Source organism: Mugil cephalus, chromosome 5 (genome assembly GCF_022458985.1).
Source record: "Mugil cephalus isolate CIBA_MC_2020 chromosome 5, CIBA_Mcephalus_1.1, whole genome shotgun sequence".
In the NCBI taxonomy this organism is placed as follows: domain Eukaryota; kingdom Metazoa; phylum Chordata; class Actinopteri; order Mugiliformes; family Mugilidae; genus Mugil; species Mugil cephalus.
Window position 1 is genome coordinate 14176306 of NC_061774.1, and position 22148 is coordinate 14198453.

At 45.2% G+C, this 22148-nt stretch overlaps 3 protein-coding genes across 5 annotated transcripts; 2 read left to right on the forward strand and 1 right to left on the reverse strand.

Moving 5' to 3' along the window:
* Positions 1–77: 77 nt before the first annotated feature.
* On the forward strand, positions 78–5404 carry rbm22 (RNA binding motif protein 22). The gene is made up of 11 exons (XM_047585546.1): positions 78–203; positions 1625–1678; positions 1785–1814; positions 1928–2060; positions 2172–2272; positions 2421–2593; positions 2718–2918; positions 3029–3193; positions 3607–3695; positions 4517–4645; positions 4740–5404. The coding sequence occupies exons 1-11, from the start codon at positions 117–119 to the stop codon at positions 4892–4894; spliced, it is 1317 nt and encodes a 438-aa protein (XP_047441502.1). The 5' UTR covers positions 78–116; the 3' UTR covers positions 4895–5404.
* On the reverse strand, positions 5271–9963 carry LOC125008343 (myozenin-2-like). Of its 3 annotated transcripts, none has more exons than XM_047585548.1 (6): positions 9866–9963; positions 9447–9534; positions 8238–8398; positions 7367–7520; positions 6651–6834; positions 5271–5867 (listed from the first exon to the last, which is right to left on the reverse strand). In XM_047585548.1, the coding sequence occupies exons 2-6, from the start codon at positions 9523–9525 to the stop codon at positions 5684–5686; spliced, it is 762 nt and encodes a 253-aa protein (XP_047441504.1). In that variant the 5' UTR covers positions 9526–9534; positions 9866–9963; the 3' UTR covers positions 5271–5683. The 3 variants fall into 3 exon arrangements, with proteins under 3 accessions (XP_047441504.1, XP_047441505.1, XP_047441503.1); XM_047585549.1 differs by having other exon boundaries at positions 7439–7520; positions 9447–9627; positions 9866–9932; XM_047585547.1 differs by having other exon boundaries at positions 9447–9627; positions 9866–9932.
* Positions 9964–11159: 1196 nt separating this feature from the next.
* LOC125008588 (soluble guanylate cyclase 88E-like) lies at positions 11160–20500 on the forward strand. Its single transcript, XM_047585880.1, has 19 exons — positions 11160–11214; positions 11329–11535; positions 11647–11787; positions 12275–12414; positions 12578–12712; positions 14435–14558; positions 14648–14767; positions 14941–15025; positions 15345–15431; positions 15878–15995; positions 16508–16637; positions 16814–16960; positions 17980–18126; positions 18218–18374; positions 18454–18563; positions 18660–18749; positions 19267–19425; positions 19514–19651; positions 19735–20500. Exons 2-19 carry the CDS (start codon positions 11416–11418, stop codon positions 19885–19887), a joined length of 2301 nt encoding a protein of 766 aa, XP_047441836.1. The 5' UTR covers positions 11160–11214; positions 11329–11415; the 3' UTR covers positions 19888–20500.
* The last annotated feature ends 1648 nt before the right edge of the window (positions 20501–22148 follow it).

The following is a 22148-nucleotide window of genomic DNA, read 5'->3' on the forward strand; positions in this document are numbered from 1 at the left end:
CTCGTTTAATCTGTTACCTACTTAACGTTTAATTTAGTTTACTAAATGTGAAATAGGGCGACACCCTAAGGTGAGACCAGGGTGAGACGTGGCTCTGAGGCGCGGTGCATTATGGGATGAGGCCGCTTTGGCTCACTCTCTGTTGCAAAATGGCGACGTCCCTGGGATCCAACACCTACAACAGGCAGAACTGGGAAGACGCGGTACGTTTAGTTGGCGTTACAGCGAACAGAGCTATGAGTTTGCCCGAAACGCTGCGTCTTTTTCCTGTTGTACCTTATGAATGAACAGAAACAGAAACACTTCCAGCTCGCTACTAAACTGGTCGACTTTTTGTCTGCTAGTTAGCCTTCCGTTAGCATGCCGTTGAAGCGTGGCTGCTATCTTTTTGTTAGCGTAGTTAGCGCGGTGGTATAAAATGTTAAGATGGATTATTAATACAAAAACTCATTCCGCTTCATCGGACAGCAACGATCAGCGGGGTCTGTCTTGAAATAAATGTCGCTAGTTTATCCTGAACCGACACTGCGCCGGAGTTAGCTTCCGGGGCTAATAAAGGCTAGCGTTAGCAGGCAAATATTAAATAGGAAAAGGAGAGGGGAAAAGTTTGTCTTCGTAAATGGGTGTAGTGGACAAAAGGTTTGCCACGATACAGAAATCGTATGTGTTGGATTATGTTATTACACCATTGTGTAATCTCTAGTGATGGTTAATGTTTACAGTAAAGAGGAGCGCTAACTTTAGCATAGCAGCCTGGATGGATGAAGTACAGCCCGGTTGATTTAACTTTATAGTCCACTCATCAGAGGAACTGTGGTCTACTCTGTAAAATAACTATTTAAGTTATTTATACATCTTTTTATAGGAAATCTCAACCTTGTTTTTTGTCCACTTAACGCACCATTGTGGTTAAAATATATGCCTTTATGTATCCCACAGTGGAGCAATTCACGTTGTTTACTTGAAATATATATGTATATATGTTGATTTTTTTCTTCATAATCCACCTGTATATGTGCACTGTTTCAGTGTTGATTGTTTTTCTGTGCCGTTGCTGCTAACAACGTGAATTGCCCCATTGCTATCTTAAGACATGTGATTGTAGCAGAAATTGTTGTAACCTAATATTATGTAAAATTAAGTTTTCATATTTCTAGCAAACATGAACCTTTCAGGATTTTTTTTTTTAGGACTGTAACTCTTCTATATAAGGCAACAAAACTGTCTCCTCCCATCACAGAACAGGGCATTTGACCAGTGTTGGTTTTAGTCAGACACCAAACTTTGTAACCCTAGAATATGTTGTTGACGTTTGAGCCACAAGAGCTTCTCATATTTAGGCGTTTAGCTGATGCTGCCAGTGGGATGGATTAATGCAAGGTCATTTTCAGCAAATAGCACTTGGACTGAAACAGCATCCTTCAGCAGATGGCAAAGTAGGAGCGAGCAAGTCCTATAGCACTCCCTGTATTCACACATGTGACTTTGCCAAGGTGCCCACAGCTGAAGGTGAAACAGAGATGTTATTGCTTCAGATGACTTACACCGACGGGGCCATCGAATAACAGATAAGGTATTTAGAATTAACTAAATAAACGTAAATATGTTTTTCTTTCTTTTCCAGGATTTTCCAATTCTGTGTCAGACATGTTTAGGAGAAAATCCTTACATTCGTATGGTGAGTGCGCATCTCTATGGTTTCATAGTGAGGTGGATTATTTGCTTTTAGTGTTCGCATACCAATAGTCATGCAGCTGAAAAACAGTTTATACTTTCTTTTGCAGACCAAGGAGAAGTATGGCAAAGAATGCAAGGTATGTTTTGCACTTTATAGCATATTTATGCAGCATAAATTACTCTGCAGCTTAAACTTGTAATACCATTTTAATGCAAGAACACTTATCAGTTTTCATTCTTCATCCATCAGATCTGTGCTCGACCCTTTACTGTTTTCCGCTGGTGTCCGGGGACACGGATGCGCTTCAAGAAGACAGAAGTCTGTCAGACCTGCAGTAAAATGAAAAACGTTTGTCAGACATGTCTGCTCGATCTGGAGTACGGTGGGTCTCTCTGATTGCCTCCTCGTGATTCAGGCCGTGTGCTTTGCTCTGTGAGTCACTATGTCGTGAAGCTCTGAGTTTAACCCTCTTACTGCATCTTGTGTTTGGCAGGTTTGCCCATCCAGGTCCGAGACACCGGACTCTCCGTTAAAGATGAGGTTCCCAAGTCAGATGTCAATAAGGAGTACTACACACAGAACATGGAGAGAGAGGTATAATTGCTGTGTGGTGGTTGTAAAATGTAACTGCTGTGAGCAGTCCAGTATTTCAACCAAACGATCTCAAATAGGCACATCACAAACTACGTTATGAATCTTGTTAATCGCATTATTTTCCCGTCATTGATCTGTGTATTTATAGATAGCCAATTCTGATGGCACTCGGCCAGTGGGTCAGCTTGGAAAGGCTCCGAGCTCCAGTGACATGCTGCTCAAACTGGCCCGGACCACACCTTATTACAAGAGGAACCGGCCACACATCTGCTCCTTCTGGGTGAAGGGAGAGTGCAAGAGAGGAGAGGAGTGTCCCTACAGGTCAGTAGCATGATGTCCTGCATTGATTGTGTCTTATTTCTTATTTTATTTACATCTATTGTTATAGATTTTAACATGCTGTGGGCCAATTTGAATGCATTCTCCCGTTTATCTATCGCCTCAGACACGAGAAGCCCACAGATCCTGATGATCCTCTAGCCGACCAGAACATCAAGGATCGTTACTACGGCATCAATGATCCAGTAGCCGACAAGCTGCTGAAGCGGGCTTCAACTATGCCCCGACTGGATCCCCCAGAGGACAAGTCCATCACCACGCTCTACATAGGGGGACTGGGAGATACTGTCACAGATGGAGATCTCAAGTAAGACTTTCTTTTTCATAGAAAACCAATTTAAATCTTTTTTTTATTTATATACTTACGTAAGTGTTCTTGTTTTGGGGACTAATGAGCTTAAATCTGTGTGATTGCAGGAGTCACTTCTATCAGTTTGGTGAGATTCGAACCATCACCATCGTCCAAAGGCAGCAGTGTGCGTTCATCCAGTTTGCCACGCGGCAGTCGGCTGAAATGGCGGCCGAGAAGTCCTTCAACAAACTCATTATTAATGGACGGAGACTCACTGTCAAGTGGGGAAGGTAAAATGTTAATCAGGCAGGAAAATCTGTTCTTCACCAACCTGGACCAAGGACACAGAATCCATTAAAAAATAGCCTGGGCAGATGCAACCAAAAAAAAAAAAAAAATCATCCCATTAGCTGATTTTTATCTCACAGCACCACCACGCAGAGTGACTTTGGAGGTGGTGTGAAAATGTATAGTGATAATTTGCTTAATAAACTCCAGGTGGATTTCTGAGAGCGTGAGTGTTTAATAGCCCGAAGTAATGCTGCCACCACTGACACAACTGTAAGGAAATTACTGACGCAGTGAGAGTTTGATCTTGACACAGGAATTTTCTCAGCTGGAAGTTTCTGCTGCTGCACACATTTTCAGCGGTGTTTCACAAAGTCATGTCATCATGTCTAACATGTATGCTGTATCCTTTTAGGTCTCAGGCAGCGAGGGGGAAGGACGGTATCAAAGACGGTGTCAGTGAGATGGGTACCAGACTTGATCCTGTACCTGGGCTGCCTGGAGGTGAGTGTGCAAACACACGGGGAGTTAGAATTTATGTGCATGTATCCTCGTAATGGAAAGGAGTATAACAGAAAAGTGCGGTTTAACTCTGTTATTACCTGCTTTTGAGGCCCACTGTTTAATGGAATGTACTTTGTCCTCTACAACAATCAGCCACAACATTAAAACCACTAACCTGTGAAGTGAATAACATTCATGATCTCACTACCAAGCGATGCTCTGAGAACCACGGTTCCTGGTATTTATGTGCAGGTCACTTTGATACATGCCACCACCTCATTGTTTACATACCCCTACGGTAACAGCAGTGGGCGTTCCTTGCATCCTTGCGCAATATGTTATAAGTGACACACATAATGGCATCAGCAATTTGAGCCACAGTCGCTCATCTGTCGGATCAGGCCACAAGAGGCCAGCCTTAGCTCCCCGTGAGCAATGGCCACCCGTGACCCTGCTGCTGGTTCACCACTTTTCCTTCTTTGGACAACTTTGATGGGTTTGACTGCAGACCAGGAAAACGCAAGCCATCACAACTTGCTCATTATCAAAGACGGTGAAGTCCTCCACCTTCTCATTTTTCCTACTTCTAACACAAAACTCTGAGGACGAGATGTTCATTTGCTGCCAAATATATTCCACCCGCTAACAGATGCAACAATGGTCACTGTTGTTCATTTTACCAATGGTTGTGAGCAGGAGGGGGGTCATAATGTTGTGGCTGATCAATATACATTTCACACAGCATTTCACAATCGCACATTAAAAATACATCGCCACTATTTCGTAATATGTTTCTCAATTTCTGTTCCTCTTTCCACCAGCCCTGCCCCCACCACCGGCTCTAGATGAAGAGGCTCCTGCAAATTACTTCAACCTAGACCCAAGCTCTTCTCCTGCTGTCATGAACATTGCTTTGCCCCCACCTCCAGGCATCAATCCGCCTCCTCCAGGTAAAACTAGAACTTATATCTTTGTTATTTTGACATTGTGTGAAAAAATGGCCTAAGTTGAGATTTAACATTTTCTTGTCTTTCGCGTCCTCAGGTTTTGGCCCTCCGATGTTTCACGCTATGGGTCCCATGGCCCCGCCCATGCCCCCTCCGATGAGCATGAGACCTCCGGGTCAAATCCACTACCCCTCCCAGGATCCTCAGCGCATGGGCGCACATGCTGCACATGGCTCACGCCATGGCGATTAGGTCCCGGACGGAAATCTTGCGGATTAGATGTCGTTCTTTTACTTAACTTTACTTTAAACCTGGTCAAGTGTTGTCCCGTCAGATGCAGACTTCTTCAGGGAGAAAAGACAAACAGTTACATGAACTAAACGACCCTGGGTCTGCGGAGACGACAAACGGGGTGACTCGTTGTTAAAACGTACCAGAGACGCATCTAAACAGTGGAACCTGTAATGAAAGACCTCAGAGTGCTGGTTAATGTGATGAGGGCCATGGGAGCTCTGGTGGTTGGAGCTGTTGTACATATAAAAATTACTTCTTTAGGTTAACGTGTCTGTCATATTGTGCGTACCATGTCACGGAGTTCTGAGGAGATTTTTAAACTTGTTAATTTTTGGTAACATTGACTTTTTTTTTTCTTCTTTTTTTTTAATTTGGCGCCATCTTAATATTCCACAGCATAATGACTCAGTGTTTATTGTAAGGCTTTCTTTGAATGTTTTCCCTTGTCATTAAAATGACTCAATTTTGTCTTTTCTGTGTGTTATTCATTTTTATTTATATACCACTCGCAAGGTGGGTCTGGTTAGTAGATAGGATGTGAAAGGAAAGAGTTAGTGGGTACTGAGACACTACCAGGGGTGACAAACCAAGGTATCAATGTCCAGTCTCTGGCAGCATAGTCCTGGTCTTGACTGTGATGATAAAATGATGACGCTGGCGTGACGCTAAACCCTCTGATTAACGGCGGTCATTTTTTTTTTAAGGCCAAACACGAGCCTGTGCTTCAGTCTTCAGCTTAAATAGTGTTCATAGCTCGTTAGACTCGGGGTTGTAATCAATTCCCCATCCCCTGGGCGCTCTGTTGAAGTTGGGCCGTCGACACATGCGCTCCAGGGCGATGCCAGGAAGGTTCTGGGATTCCACTGCCTCAAAGCCAATCGTCGGGATCACCCTGTTGCTCGCCATCCCGCCCCCAAATGGCATTGGAGATCTGAGAAACAAGAAAGGGTGGTTACTGAGCAGACTGAAAGCATTGTATTTAAAGTTCTTGGCAAGGCAAGGCTCTTCCGTGGCTTACACTCCTTCCCTTAAAGGGGAAAACATTTACATGATATAAATCTGGTCATCACTGCTTTTAACTCAAGGCCCTGTTAACGGGATTGAAACCACCAGGGAATCAAACTGGGTGTGGGGTGAACTCGACGTCTCTGAGTCATGTAGCTACTCTGACCATTAGTTGACTCCAGATTTAATTAGGGCTTCATAATAATCTTAAGGGTGTAAAAAGATCCCTCCACGGGGGGAGCAGTTCCCAGACTGGCCGGCAGAATCTATCTGACTGACATGGTTAATTGAGTAAAGCCTTGATTTTGTCTTAGAAATATTCTCCATTTCTCCATCAGCCCGAGCTTAACCTTTGTTCTGCGTTGCTCATGTGGCGCACCTCCTTGCGCGCCATAAGAAAAGCGATCCCTTTTCACGCGGGATATTTCTTGGGGGTTCTTTCAAAGCTTGCACCCCCCCCTCCCCGCTGCGGATCATCTTTCGAGCGTTCAAAATAGCCATCACGTAGCCACCCTCCAAGGCGCTGCCAGCCAGGGACTGGATTCATTTACAAACGGTGGAAAGATGGAGTGGAGCCGAGGGAGGAGATGATGGTGATGGATAGTGCGGTGACGCCATCCGTGGTCCTGTGTGAAGTTGGGTTGGCCCCGGCCGAACCCTGATTTATGTGGGGGTGATGTCAGTATCGGTGGGTGGCAGGAGCGTTTACCTGTTGAAGCACCTGTAGTTGGTCGGCTGTAGTCTTGGAGGGAGCTGTGGCAGCTGGGCATTAAGGGCGTTCAGGAGCTCCTCGCTGCTGCCCAGAGCTTCCCTCCACGGGGAGCTGAAGGATTTGGGGATTACTGTTGTGTTGAACTTTTCATGAGGAATTTCCTTCAAGGGGCCGGAATATCCTGACAAAAACAGACATCCGGTATGAGCCATTAACATAACAAACTGAAATATGTTGCACAAAATGCTTTAAAAAATGGTTGTATTTCAAAACCTACTAGATAAATATCAAAAAAGCCAGCCCCATTAAAGCACAATACATCTACTCCGCAGAATAAATGTCCTCGATGTCACTGCTGTCAACAATAGGAGCTACTGTAATTAGATGTCAGTGTGAATCCTCGATAATAAACAGAGCCCGGCTCACTGTCAGTCGGACTGGAAGCAGTACCTTCTGTCGGGATAAGTACACAGCGGCGATCTGATGCTCACAGATAATTGCTTCCTACAATCTGTCAGCTCTTCTGGCACTGATATTAATAACACTAAATTGCGTGCGCGGTGCATCTCCCGGAGAAAGGTGAGCTCTAGCGGATCAGCATGTGACAGTGTCGCAACCACGGGCCTGGTCCAAGCTTTGCCAAAAAAAAAGAAAAAAAGAAAAAGAAAGACAGAAGAAGAAGCTGATCTTGTGGAAATCCTTCCTTCATTTACCTGGAGCCAGGACATCGGGACTGCCCTTCTTTGCTACAGTCTTCTGAAGGTTCATGACCAGGCTATGCTTACCAGGGATGGAGAAAGCCTGGTTCTCTTTTCCTGCCTGTGGTTCTTGGGTGATCTGCGGAGGAGGGATGACCTCGAGATGAACCTAGGAAAGATACTTGGTTGTGAATTTACTGACTCCCCAACATACTTAAACATACATTATTTAAAGGGTAGTCAACCAGCTCTGCACATGCCCGCAACTGAGAATACTGCTCTGCTTATAATAAAAGTTATGGAGGACTTTCCAACATTTGTAAAAAATAAAAAAAAAAAAAAAAAAAAAAATAGCAAACTTCTACTTACTATTTGACCAGTCAACTTTAGGAAAGCACACTGTACATGTACTGTAATCAGTTGATAGTGACAGATCATAAATCGTCCGACCAAAATGAACCAGATAATTAATAGACTGAGAACTTCACATGCCGATTAGTCAGGGGACATAAGCATTAGTCGTGGGCCACAAGTAAATTACTTGTAGTGCCACTATCATATATCTTCTCCCTCTGTTTTCACAGATAATTCTATGTCTGATTCATATTTGCTTATTTATCAGTCATCCATCAGACTTAGAGAAGCTACATTAGATGGGACGTCCCATTTTGGAGGAGCCCTTACAGCGCAGATGTCTGAGGCCTGTTCTCTACAGCGAAACAAACGAGGCCGCAGACTGTAAGACAGATTCATTCGCCATTAATCACACTGTTACTCTTTGGTACACCCACTGCTGTTATTAAATCCAAGTCAGAAACACGTGCTCGTAATGTTTGGCGTGCACGGCGCGTGCTGCGTTCACGGGCCCTCTCTCTCGGCTCCTTACGTCGTTGGCGTTGTGAGCAGCGGCGGCCGAGTTCTCGAGGGTGAACTTGTCGGCCCTCCTCTGCCTCTCCTGAAACATGCGAGAGCCCCGATTAGAGGGAAGGTTGAGCTCCTCCATCATCACGTCCTTTGGAACGCTGATCTTCTTCCCCAGGTTCAGACCTTCAACCCGACAGGGGAGGGGAAAATTATTCAGCCCTGTGATTTTTATGGTAAATTCTCCAGCTCATTTATTTAACACTTTTCTACATATTGGTACTCAAAGCGCGTACGCAAGCACACACACCTCTGCCAAGCACCGGGTTCAGTGTCCTGCTCAAGGACAACTTCACCGTGTGGTCCGTGTACCAGGGATTCAACTGCTATGTGGACAAGCCGTGTTACCCACTGAGGCACAACCGCCTGTTTAGCACATTCAGAAAGAGAATGAAAGAAACAGGCTAATTGGGTCCTTTGGCAAATCTCGACGTCGCCGCCGGTCTTCTCGTTCTCCGTCAGCGTTCGACAGCTGAGGGGGCCCGATTTAAAAAATTTAAACCGCGTGCAGCATCACTTAAGCTGGTGTCGTCGCGGCTTTTTGCGCAGGGTCTCCTCTCACATGACACGGCACAGGGGAAGGTCTCAAATGGCCTCAAGACGATGTCAAGTGGTGTGTAATGTTTGTTGTGGTCCAGAGTTGCATGGGTAACTGGGCATATAAATAGGATCTCTGGATGAAAGACTCATGTAACAAGGGATGGCCATCTCGCCCGATAAGTGTTAGGAGAGGACTAAGCATATGCCACCCTTGAGGAGCTGCCTTTGATCGGCCTGTTTAAAATTCAGTGGTGAGAGTCGCGTTTTGCTGAGTTTAGGAGACTCGGTTTCAAAGCCTAGCTGGCGGACAGCGTCGGAAAACAAACAGACCAAGAGGGATGGTCCCTGCTGGAATGTTTGCAGAATTTCAACAAGTCGCTGGCGCTCCGAGGACCACAGTCCACTTGTCTCCGGGCAGTGGGCTAACACCCTTTGATGTTTGGCTCAGTTACGTCTGACAGCACCAGCTGTGATCTCACACCACGACAGGCAGAGCGCGGGTTTAAACGCATGCAAGATGTCGGTGCAACATGCAAAACCGTGTGTGTGTCAGCTCACCCCTAAATGTGTACGCATACAGTGTGTCGCGTGTGACGCGCAGTAAACTGGGAGAAAGGCAATGTGTTCATCCCACCTCCTCTGGCCTCCTTAGACAAAGCCTGGGCCTGCAGCATCCTCTGCTTGGTCATGTCGTCCAGGCCTGAATGCATCATGGTCTTCCTCTGACGGGGCGCAGACAAGAGGATCATAGAGACATCCCTGATCTAATCACGCTGAAGTACTCACTCATCAATATGCATTCTATCAGTGTAACCCTATTTTGGGACAAAAGGAAGAAAAATAGTTTTCCCGTCCGAGTTCTTGCGTGTTGCAGTCATAAATTATTTTGCGCAGAGAGTGTACATAAATTATACAGAGAGGTACAAACAATGCAGAGAGTTTATGAAATGAAAAATACTTAACCTTCCATTTTTTATCCAAAGATTTGATAGCAACTTTGGTCTGCACCTTATGTAAATGCTTACTCTCACTATATACAGATCTACTTCCTACCTCTTTGTAAGCCTCGCGTCGGAGCTGGTTGAGAGGTTTGTCCCACACTGGAGCTGGGATGCTTCTGGCACTCCTCAGCAGAGAAGGAACAGTCTGTATAAAACCCATCTCGGGATGCCTCCAGTGCTTACCTCATAGAGTTTATTATAGCAAAGGGGGGACAGGGGGCGAAGACGGACAGAGGGAGTGTTTGTGGGCAGGTTATAAAAAGGGCAATTGAGGGCGAAGAGGCAACTACAAAGATTTACATCGTGACCCTGAGCTTCCTCGCTAATAAAAATCGGATCCTCTCCGTGCGTGTGCATGATATCAGCAGCTGCCCAGGCGCTCGACGTCCGAGCTCCCCTCTCACAAACACACGAGAGCCCACAAACTGAGTTTTTATGGGAGCTGCTGTAAAATTGATTATGCTTCTGTGATCAGAGGTTGTGACTCTGCGTTCTTCTTTAGGGCCGGAGGCTGAGCTTCAATTTTCTGACGACCTTTGGCGTGCTTTGTGAGCTGTGTGTCGCTCAGTAGGTTTTTAGCAGAGTAAAAGATTACCATAAAAACAGTGGTTTTACCACTGTGCCTTCATTTCTCCTGCATAAATCCCTTTTTTTTCTTGTTACGATACATAAGTAACGACCTTTAACTTTACATTTGTTTGCCCTTTTTGGACTCATGGTGGTTTTTATCATGCAGTTTTCCCCTCACAAATTGATTCATTGAGCTGGAGGGGGAGAAAAAAAACATTTTCTTTATCCCTGCTAAGATTGGATATCGATTTTGCACCTGCCTTCCTCCACAGCACCACTATCTCGCAGCCCAGTGGGAAGGTTTCCGGCCTCTGAAAGAAAATGTGAAGTCATCCTGAATCACAGAAAATCTTCTGCGGGCAGACAATAGAAGTTGGGGAGTTACAACCTGTTAAATGTTTATTTAAGGGCGTTTGTTTCTTTGTAAATGGAAACAGGAGCAGGCTATAGGCTGTTTTCGGCTTTTAGTTGTAAGAATATTAAATGTGACAGATTATTCAAGCCTTATAAATATTCCTTAGGCATTCATTTGTCACGGCGGGTGCCTATTGATGATCCAGCAATTTAAAAAGCTTTACAGAGAATAAAAAGGTCAACGATTTCTCATGATTGGCGACATCTGTGTTTGAGAGGTTTCCCGTGCAATGTGTTCATGTCACATAGAGAGAGGAGCACAGCCACCAGGCGCTGACAGCTGACACAGGAACAATAGACGCCCATCGAGACTGGAGGGCCTGTGTAATTAGGACACCTTTAAAATGGTTTGCCCTGTTGGCCTTCAGATGAAACCCCACCGGGAGTGCTGAGAGCAAGAGAAGGCAACAATATTAAGTACACGTCTTTTTATAGCTTCACGCCGAAAGCTAAATGCATTAAAATTCAGCTCGCAGCGGTGGGGAAAAAAAAAAAAAAGTCATCATTCTGAACTTTTCTTATCGCTCGCAGGTGCCTTTTGGGAGGACGGCTGGAAGTCAATCAGCCGGGGAGGCGTCTTGACAGTGCTCAGTTTGAGCTTCAATCCAGAGAGAAATAATGTACGGGCTGCTGTGCGAGAGTCTTCACGACTTCATCAAGGAGTCGTATGGAGATGATGTGTGGAAGCTGGTCAGGGAGAGAGCAGATGTCAGGCTGCACTCTTTCGTCACCCACCAGGTACAGTGTGCGCAACACAACACATGATATTTGTGGCCTCATGCCTGAGACTTTACACACCAGATGTCAAAAAAATTGATTTTTTCTAAGTGATAACTTTGGAATCTGCAGGTCTATAGCGAGAGTGTGATTCCCCGTATTGCAAAGGCAGCCAGTGGAGTGACAGGCACGCCCTACAATGAGCTGATGAACTCCTGGGGCGTCTACTTCCTGGGCTTCGTGGGGAAATACGGCTACGACCGGATCCTCAAGGTGAGAAAAGACTCGGAGCAGAAATGTGTGTTGTTTTGGTACATATCTGAGGAAGTTGTCAAAAATGTCATTAATTATTTGTGAGTGCCATGTGTTACAGTGGGCCTCATCAGTAGGGGGATTCAGTTTAGTCTTTGAACGTCTTCCAAAATCAGGGGATGTCACAGAGTGTTACGAATAATCCATTTGTCATCTACAGTCTGGCGCCTTTTTCATAGTAAAATACAACCTCGTAAGGTTAATTCACACCCATGTTTTGGTCAATTACTTTAATGTTGTTAAATTATTTGAGTAAGGTTTGTGTGAAAACAGGCTCTGGAGTAAGATTCAATTAAACAACAATAATATTCGTTTTCCATGATATTAGTGTAAATATAAGCTGTTATTTGTCATTATGAGTTTGAAATACTACAAATTAATGCAGGATACTATAAAAAATAGAAAAGCAGCAGAGCAGACGTGACTTTCTTTGTGTCTCTGCTTTCAGGTGCTGGGCCGACATGTGCGTGACTTTGTCAATGGCCTCGACAACCTCCACGAGTACCTGCGCTTCAGCTACCCCAAGGTTCAGCCCCCGACCTTCTTCTGCCAAGAGGAGTCTGCCACCGGAGTCACCCTCCACTACAGGTCTGTGACAGGGGGCTGGTTGGAAAAGGGAGGATTGATAGGCCATTGCAAGACAAGAAAATAAGTTTTTAAAAGGGTATCAGGAAAAACAAAGAGGAAGCTGTGTGGTTAATCTCTCCGGAAAGACCTTAAATCTTCCATCTTCCGTCTCTGCGACCTGAAGGAGCAAGCGTAAGGGCTACCTGCACTACGCCATGGGTCAGCTGAGGCAGATGGGGAAACAGTTCTATGACACTGACATCCATGTGGAGGTGTTGTCGGAGCAGATGGTCGGAGACTACTCCCATGTCACCATGAGGTACTCACACAGAGAAAAGCTTATTTTAAATGAAGTGGTGAAAAGTAAACAGCAGTGCACTTCTTTTTTTTTTTTTAGCTTCTTCGTGTTTTTGCTGAAAGATTATGGTTTAACATAAAGAAACCTATGAAAACAGCGCTTGCCAACCATTTTGACTTATACAGTGGTGTGAAACAGCTATGCTCGAAATTTGACATTCTGAATGCCACTTTACAGGCAACAGAGCTAATCAACGGGAACATGTCCTCCTCCTCCACACTAGGTGGCGATATGTGTCTTGTCAGCAGGTTAATACGGCCCCCTTTCCATTTGACCTATTACATCACACAATAAACAGGTGTCGTTCATGCAGCAGAACAGTATTTCAATCAACAAGATGGATAACAGTACAACTTTTTTAATCTCGTATGTAATGTCCACCCTAATTATGGTGCAGATCAGATGTGCGGTATCTCTCAGGTGGTTCTTCTACCGGCTCTGTTTACCTTCTTCTACTGTGACCAGCTTTCTTCTGGGATATGCCAACGCAGCGGTTGTGGTGCATTAACAGTATACATGCCAGAGAATATCAATTTCCAATCACATTTTCTGGGTGTCTTAATCTGAGATAAGGAGAACTCTGATTTTGGTCGTGTTTACATGCACTTAAGTTGTCCAGTTAAAGTCGGATTAAGGCAATAATTTGTTTTTGTTTTTTGTTTTTTTACACATAATGTTTTACATGTACCCTATGCGAGATAACACAAGTAAACAAAAAACTCAGATTTTAAATGAATTATTATTATTTGGAAAAAAATCCAAACCAATGTGGCCCTGTGTGAAAAAAAAAAGTGTTTGCCTCTCCTTTTGAAATTTAGGAATGAATGAGAAAGAAAGTTACTGAGATCTGTCAGTCTGGAAAAGGTAATAAAGCCATTTCTAAAGCGTTGGGACTCCAGTGAACCACAGCGAGAGCCATTATCCACAAATGGTGAAAACATGGAACAGTGGTGAACCTTCTCAGGAGTGGCTGGCCGAACAAAATTTCCTCAAGATCTCAGCGACGACTCATCTAAGAAGTCACAAAAGACCCACAACAACATCCGAAGAACTGCATGACTCACTTGCCTCAGTTAAGGTCAGAGTTTGTGACTCCACCATCAGAAAGAGACTGGACAAAAACGGCCTGTTTGGCGGAGTTCAAAGACCAAAACCACTGCTGAGCAAAAAGAACATAAAGGCTGGTCTCAGTTTTGCCGGAAAACATCTTGACGATCCCCATGACGTTTGGGAAAATACTCTGAGGACTGAAAGAGACAAAAGTTGGGCTCTGCAGCAGGACCTCCTATTGAGATGCTGTGGCATAACCTTAGAAAGGTGGTCCGTGCTCAAAAATCCCCCAGTGTGGCTGAATTCTGCGAACAATTCTGCAAAAATGAGTGGTACAGACACTTGATTGCAGTTGTTGCTGCTGAGGGCGGCCCCACCATTTATTAGGTTTAGGGGACAATCACCTTTTCACACAGGGCCATGTAGGTTTGGATATAATTTTCTCTTAATGATAAAAACCTTTATTTAAAAACTGCATGCTGTGTTTACTTGTGTTATCTTGGACTAATATTTAAATTAGTTTGAAGTTTGAACACTTTTTCACACATCTGTATATAAGCACTTACAGGCTTAAGCTGGTACACGTCTTCCACTTTTTCGATCAGGCCTTTAAATAAGTATTTATCTGCACAGGCTGAACTTTGACAACTCAGCCTACCGCTACATCATGAAGGAGGACGAGGAAGAGCAGGAGATTTTGCCCATTACCTCTGACTTCTTCTTTGAGGTCTTCCCCTTTAACATCGTCTTCAGACAGGTAATTATTTTGAGTTACCGTCTTTGTATAACCGAGGGCAGTCGAGAAATTAGATGAAGTCACACTCGCTGATCCTTTAAATTCTTCAGGACATGGTGGTGCATAATGTAGGCTCAGGCCTCGCTACGGTTTTCCCAGATCTGGATGGAAAGAAGATCAATGACGCCTTCTTGCTGGCTCGCCCCCTGGTGGAGTTCACTTGGAACATGGTGAGTTTATTTTATGCTCCAATTTTCATTACTGATTTAACACCACCAGTCAATTCACTTCCCATTAGAGCCTCATTACACTGAAGGATAGAAAAAAAAAAAAAAACATGTTTAAGATTTTAAAGCGGATGCTGATGAGTGCTGAGAATACTGACTGAGTAATCTGCATGCAGATCATCTCCCACCCCAACAACCTGTTCGAGATCATGTCCAAAGAGCCCGTGAAGAGAGAGAGGAACCTCCACAACAGAGTCCAGAGTAAGAGAGGAAGCCATGCAAACACGCTCGAGTCTTATAAGAGTCACTGCAGTCACATACACATGGCCTATATTCATTCAATTTAAAAAAAAAAAAAAAAAGCCTTTTCTTGTGTGAGATAAAAAAAAAATTCCATCCATTTCAGCCAGTGCGGAATTAAAGCCGACAGTTTACGAGACCCCACTGTACTGAGGCTGAAATTCAGTTGTTTGATGTTTTTATTCAGCCCAAATTGACTGAATTGAGTGGAACGGATCCACGAGAGGAGGATGCAAATGTGAAAGTTTGTAACTGCGAGTTCTCTCTAATTTTTCCTCAGATTCTGATTACGAAAATGCCAACCGGTCGGCTGACGTCGATGTGGAGCTCATGGCGTTCCAGTCCATCATCGGGGATGATTACAAAGGTCACGCCCTCTCTCAAACAGACTCTAAAAAAATAAAACCATTGCTAAGGGACTAAAAAAACAAAATAATGTGTTTTCTGTTCAACATGAAGCTGTAGCCAGGAGTGAGTTTCCCCTGTCCAAGAAAAAGTCCCAAACAAAACCAGCTGTAGCGTATGAATAGTTTAGATGGAGCCAGGACAGCTGTTTCCCACTGTTTGCTATGCTAAGCTATGCTAATCGAATACTGGCTCGAAACTTTATTCTGAACACCCAGATGGATATGAGTCATATTTATGTTTGTGTCTAACTGCTGACAAGAACATAACTGCAACTTCCCCCAAAATGTCAAACTGTTATTTCAGAAACTCTACCCCCGGCAGCGCAGTTATTATCTACCGCTGAAATCCAGCCTAAAATACCTCTCTAAATGTTTGTTCTTGGCTTTTAATTGCTGCTCTTTTCAGACGGCAACAGCGCTAATGCAATGGAGAGCTGGGGCGATGGGAGCCGCTGCCTGAGACTAAAAGGACAAATGAGATACATGCCAGAGTGGGAGTCCATCATCTTCCTGGGAACCCCTGTGTACGAACCACCCACCCACACGCACCCCACACACCCACACACACATATAGACGCAGATCATTATTAAAAGGCAGCAGTTGGAAAGTAAAACATTCTAAAAAGCAGCAAGAGCTAAAGTGAATTACGAGGCTGGAAATAAAAGCCTGGGCAGTGAATCAAATCGGGGGCCCATTCTAACAGCACTTACCATGCATGAAATGAGCTGCTAATTAGCTTGTAATCAGACAGTGCAGCTCTTGTGAGCCTAATGGGAACCCATTTGCAACTGAGAGTGTTTTCCACAGAGTACATTACCAAAACATCTCCCTCCTCTTCTGAAACATTTCGTTTTGCAAGCCAGCGCCCTTACGCCCGTGTTGCCGGCGCTGCCGCAGCGACGAATGCCACACCACCCCGCTTACATTATTGATGCTGCAGGAAACGCAAAAATAATGCATCTTCTGTTTTAATACGTAACACTATTATCTTTCAATAATAACATTACTGCTCCTTTCTCTCTCTTCAACTCTCAGCATGGAGAGCCTGAGCGCTATGTTTAAGACCGGCCTGTACATCAACGACCTGAGCATGCACGACTCCAGCAGAGACCTGGTCCTGGCAGGCACGCAGCAGTCAGAGGAGCTGAAGAGGGCTCTCATACAGGTTCCCTGTGCCAAAGTGCACCTGCATTTTATATGCGTGATGAGCTCACTTGTCACTCCGCATTATGCAAAATTTGCTCTGAGGCCCTTTCTTTCAGCCTCGCAGCCCCCGCTCACAAACAGTAACGGCCACAGAGCTGACACGCAAACTAAACAATGCTTTTTCTGTCTTGGCAGGAGCAAAAGAAGTCCAGCAAGCTGGAAGAGAGCATGAAGATGCTGGACTACGAGATGAAGAAGACTGACGACCTGCTGTACAGGATGATTCCCAAACCGGTGGCTAAAAGGCTGCGCAAAGGAGAGCCGGCTGTAAACACCTGTGAGGTCAGGGCTGTAGATGCTGTATCTACGTCTATATACGGTTTAAGGGGCTTTTTAGGCCGAGCTTCTGCTCTTCATAAAAATCTCAGCTGTAGCTTAGCTACAGCTAGAGAGGCGCACTGTCCTTCTGCGATATGCAGGAATCATCAGTGGGAGACTCGAGGATTAACCATTTATTGACAGCAACACTTGATTATGTTCTGCTGGGAAAACGTTTGGACCTGGCATTCTTGTGGACCTCATAGCAATGACACTCCCTGATGGGAGCAGCCATCCCCAGTAAGATGCTGTCTGACATGCACACAGTTCAGGAACAACTAAAAAAGGCACAAATTCACTTGTTTCCAAACTGATCCCTGACCCTGAGGCCCCTCCCCTCAATCCGAAGGCCCCCATCGGACACCCTCAGAAGGCCCATGTTCATTCTGGAAGGTGGACGGTGGCCATAGTGTAGATCATAGTGAAGATCCCTTAATATAGCAGCCTCTCATATTTCCTCCACTGAACTCAGTTCCTTACCAATAATATGGAAAAATACACAATCTTCCCTTATATGGTCACTTTAATTGGCCCTAACTGAATCTTTCAGAGAGCGAGATCAAAGTCAGTGTAGTCCACGGTCCACGGAGATGGGAGCGCAGAAGGCAGCTCTGTAACAGCTGGATATAATACAGGAGTACGGAATAATCACGATGCCTTTATGTGATATACTGACTTTAACACACATGCATATCCTGATGCCGACTTTAAAAAATGACACAGTTGTCTGATTAAATATTTATGAACTCGCTGTTTACTTAGGCAGTGTAAATAGCGACCAGGCAGCTGAACACACATCCACACAGCCATAAATCCTTCTGTGTCCCACTGCTTTAGTTTACATCTATGTTAACGGAGGTGGCTTCCTGATGGCGCTCAACGGGGTGTACACAAAAAAGCTGCCCTCTAATAACCTCCCTAACAGCCTCTCCTCTGCGTGCGACAACCCGGCCGCTCAACGGCTCTCATCCCCTTTCTGCCAGGTGTTCCCAGATGTGACCATACTCTTCAGCGATGTGGTGGGCTTCACTCGCATCTGCAGCCACATCACTCCGATGCAAGTGGTCTCCATGCTCAACACCATGTACACGCTGTTTGACACGCTCAGCGAGAAGCACCGCGTCTTCAAGGTTTGCACGTTTTATTTTGTTTCCCCTTAATGCTTCACACTTCACACACAAGCGCAAATCGGTAAGGGCAGCTTCCTCTGGGGCTTTCCAGGTCGAGACCATTGGAGACGCGTACATGGTGGTTGCGGGAGCCCCGGAGAAGACCAAGTATCACGCCCACAACATCTGCGACATGGCCCTGGACATGGTCCGCTCCATAGATCACCTCAAGGACCCGTCTAACGGCAACAACATTCAGATTCGTGTCGGTGGGTAGCAGGTGCGCGCGCCTGTCGGTTTATGTCACGGTTGGGGCTTGAGTGAGCTCACTCGATGTCCTGGTTGCAGGGATACACTCCGGGATGGTTGTGGCAGGTGTGGTGGGTCACAAGATGCCACGTTACGGGCTGCACGGCGACACGGTCCACACCGCGTCCGCCATGGAGAGCAACGGCAAGGTAAAGAGACATAATGATGACTATGAAAAAAGAAACATTACGACTTTAGAGATAATCTGTGGTTTTTTGTGACTGGTCACTCGCTCTCTCGTTCAGGAGATGCACATTCAGCTCAGCAGTGCCACCTACGAGCACCTGAAAGGAAGTCACTTCATTTTTGAAAGGAGGGGGATCATCACCATCAAGGTCAAAGCGTGTTTGAACATACGTCAGGACGTGTTACACTCGCACGGCCTGATGCATTTTTTAATTTTTTTTGTTGTTGTTGTTCATGGAATATTTTCCGGTTACCGATCAAACAGGAGAAACATTTATGAGCCTCAAAAAAATATATAAAATAACTCTCAATGTTTTGGCTCTGGGGAATCGGCGCACTTGGTATTCACAGCTGGTGATTGTAGCTTGCTTGCTGATTTTTTATTTTATTTATTTATTTTTTTTCCCTTTTATCAGCGGGCCTGACTTTGAGCCTGCGCGTTCAGTGATAATGCCAGGAAAGTTACTCCTGAACGTCTCTGAGGCAGCTGATTAGTGCCAATCTCAAAAACGCAAGAGTGATTCGTTCCCCGTCAGGGAATTGAAAATCTGGCAGCTGCCTTTTTTTTTTTTTTTTTTGTCTTCTATAACAGAAGTTGTGCTTTGAGTATTTGCGCAAAAACCTAAATCTGTCTCCTCTGTTATTCTCCGCTTCATCCGTTTTCAGGGAAATGTCGAAATCGAGACTTACTGGCTGAAAGGGAAAAGGGACAAGGATGGGAACGCGCAGGCAGCGTGTCCACAGTTTGAGACCCAGACCATCAGTAAAGCCATCAGCAAGGCCAACATCACGGGTCCTGAGACCACAGAGGATGAGGAGGGACTGGTAAAGCTTAAATTTGAATGGTGTACACTCTCTGGTGTACACTTGCTTCACTGTCACTGCCGTCTCTCCTCCTCTCTTCGCCCTGCAGGTTTTCCCCCTGGTTGCCGGGGAGGACGAGGATGACGTCAAGTCCATCCGCTCTCATCGCATCAAAATGGAGATCTCGGGCCATTCTCTGGAGGAGCTGATGGAGGAGTGCACGGTGGAAGAGATGTCTGTCCATAAGGTGAGATACTCTTTTGTTTCCTACCATACCTGCAATGAAAAACGAATTGTTATTTCACAGCGGCTTTCTCTTCTTTCCCGCAGTCCCACTGTAAGGACGCTCTGCAGGACGGCCTCCAGGACTCTCACCTGGAACTGGACTCGCCCGAGTCCGACGACAGAGACTCCATCATGGAGTCCCGCAACAGCTCCTGTGACTCTCGATGCTCCAAAAGCGCCATGTGCTCCGTGTCGTGAGGTGGCGGCGTTGCCCAGACTCACGTTACGTCTGATACTGTAACCAAAGATTTGATGTATTACTGTTTCCAGAGCGCTGAATGTTAGGAACGATGGCAGGTAGAAAGCAGCTTTGAAGTCATTTTGGCGTTTTGCTCATTGGACTGATGACATTTTATTTATTAATTTATTTATTTTACTGCAAATGCCTGGAATTAGTGACCTTGTGTGGTGTTAAATTACAATTTCAAAAGTGCTTATTAATCCCTAACAAAACTAGAAATAGCTCATTAGCGTGTTAGCAGCTCCTTCACATCTCTGTTAATTACATCCTCTCCGCGTTCTTCCTCACATCAGTTACCTCAAAGCCGCGTAACCTTGCCGTGCACCTACTAACTGCCACGTGGTTCAGCTGACGCAGTTGTGTCTTGCACTTTTTTTTCTTTTTTTTTTTCCTGTTTGTTCTGCTGCACATTGCGGCTTTGATATCTTGATCTTTCTTTTGTTCCCCTCCCTCCCCTCGCCGCCTTTCATCCTGCGCGTATCACGTTTCTGTGTCAGTCGGGTAAACAGCCACGGCAAAATGAAACCACTTGTCAGCTCAGTGAAAATAAAGCGAGATGGCTGCTGAAAAGTGTGCGGATCCATTTGTTGTTGTATTCTTGTCACTCAGAGTCACCGGCATTCACGCTCACATTTACATTTCAGTATATTTTACACATTTGGGTTGACTGGAGTTTTCTATAGGTGTGAATATGTCGTACTTACATGCATGTTAGATTGAAACTCACTTAAACTTACAGTAGTAGGAAACCTACAAGACAGTTCTTTCACACGTTGTAATTTATCCCCAAAATACTTAATAACAGGAGTAGTGGTGGTTTAGTTTTTTTTTTTACAGTTCCTGCACACAGAAATCAGTCAAAACCGTAAAACGTCCAGGTCCAGTGTCGCAGTCACACAACATTCCCTACTGAGTGGTTGTCAGACGAGCTGCGCTTGTAGGTGGCGTCCTCCCGATCCAGGCTGCATCTGTTCGCCGTCTGGGGGTCTTTAAGCGACGGGCCGATGGAGCAGTGGAAGCAGAAGGCGTAGAAGAAGGCCAGCAGCAGCAGGAGGCAGACCACACAAAAAATGACAACGATCAGGAGGGTGTGCAGCTCCATGTAAAACTTCTCCTGCGGGAGAGGCGGCGTAGCGGTGAGGAGGCTGAGGACTGCCGGGCTGGCGCTGACACTCGGCTGGGGACTCACCGGGGACCACTGTGGCTTCTTGGAAGCCAGGTGGACCAGTTCTGTCATGATGTCGGGTCGTGCTTCCTCTGCGGTTCAGGGAGATTTAGTTGGAGGCTTGAGAAACGAAAACAAAACAAAACAGCAGATTTTTATCAATAATTCAAGTTTCAAAGCAAGGTAGTTATGTGTAATAACAAATCAACCTGTTGGAAACAGAGATAACAATGTTTTTTTTTTCTCTCTCTCTCTCTCTACATAATTCTATTTTTTTGCAACTCAAAGTCTCTCAAAGTCTGACAGCAGTCATTTAAGCAGAACCGTTCAATGTGATACATCCAAAAGCAAGAGGATTAATTATCTTTCTCTCAGACGGCCGAACACAGACGTGTTTTTTTTTTTTTTTGTTCTTACCTGTGTAATGTACGGTTGCGGTGTGGTTAATCAGTCTCTTTGTGCAGGGCTCAGGCTTTTCTTTGACAAGAAGAGCTTAGGCAAATGAAAGGAAACGGAGGACAAGAGAAAGCAACAGAGGCTGGACTGAAGAAGAGCGGCTGGTGGACCACGAATAACAGGGAGGGTTGCCACGGCAACTCTTGCCGAGGGGACATGATCGTGACAGTGACATCATGATGCTACGTAGAGATCAACAATGAATTTTATAGTGGGTGAATAAAGGTTATGTGAAACAAAGAGAGGAATACGTATATAAAATACGTCCGGCAGCTCATTCTCTGAAGTATATGCCTGTAACGAGGCTTTAATTTATTTAACATCCGCCCAATCAAACCTGAGCTTTGGAACTGCAAACACAATCAGAGAAACAGAGAGGCTGTCAAATCACTGGGCTTGCCACTGGTCCACGAGATAGATCAGACCCTCCAATACTGCCACCTATTGGTACAAGAAGCCCCATATACCCCACCATCCTCCTGCACACCCTGGCCTCTTTCAAACCGCCATAATGATCCTTTAATACAGGTGTAATTAGTCCTGGCAGCCGCTACCGTGTTCTCCTGAAAGAAACCGAAGCCTAAAATGCTCTAAGAC

Coding starts and splice junctions, on each gene's coding strand:
- rbm22 (XM_047585546.1), top strand. CDS start 117: ATGAGGCCGCTTTGGCTCACTCTCTGTTGCAAAATGGCGACGTCCCTG. Junction 204..1,624: donor GGCAGAACTGGGAAGACGCG/GTACGTTTAGTT, acceptor TTTCTTTTCCAG/GATTTTCCAATTCTGTGTCA. Junction 1,679..1,784: donor AAAATCCTTACATTCGTATG/GTGAGTGCGCAT, acceptor TTTCTTTTGCAG/ACCAAGGAGAAGTATGGCAA.
- LOC125008343 (XM_047585547.1), bottom strand. CDS start 9,561: ATGATCCTCTTGTCTGCGCCCCGTCAGAGGAAGACCATGATGCATTCA. Junction 8,399..9,446: donor GTCTAAGGAGGCCAGAGGAG/GTGGGATGAACA, acceptor GTCGGGTTGAAG/GTCTGAACCTGGGGAAGAAG. Junction 7,521..8,237: donor CTGCTCACAACGCCAACGAC/GTAAGGAGCCGA, acceptor TATCTTTCCTAG/GTTCATCTCGAGGTCATCCC.
- LOC125008588 (XM_047585880.1), top strand. CDS start 11,416: ATGTACGGGCTGCTGTGCGAGAGTCTTCACGACTTCATCAAGGAGTCG. Junction 15,026..15,344: donor CCTCCACAACAGAGTCCAGA/GTAAGAGAGGAA, acceptor ATTTTTCCTCAG/ATTCTGATTACGAAAATGCC. Junction 18,564..18,659: donor CCATGGAGAGCAACGGCAAG/GTAAAGAGACAT, acceptor TCTCTCGTTCAG/GAGATGCACATTCAGCTCAG.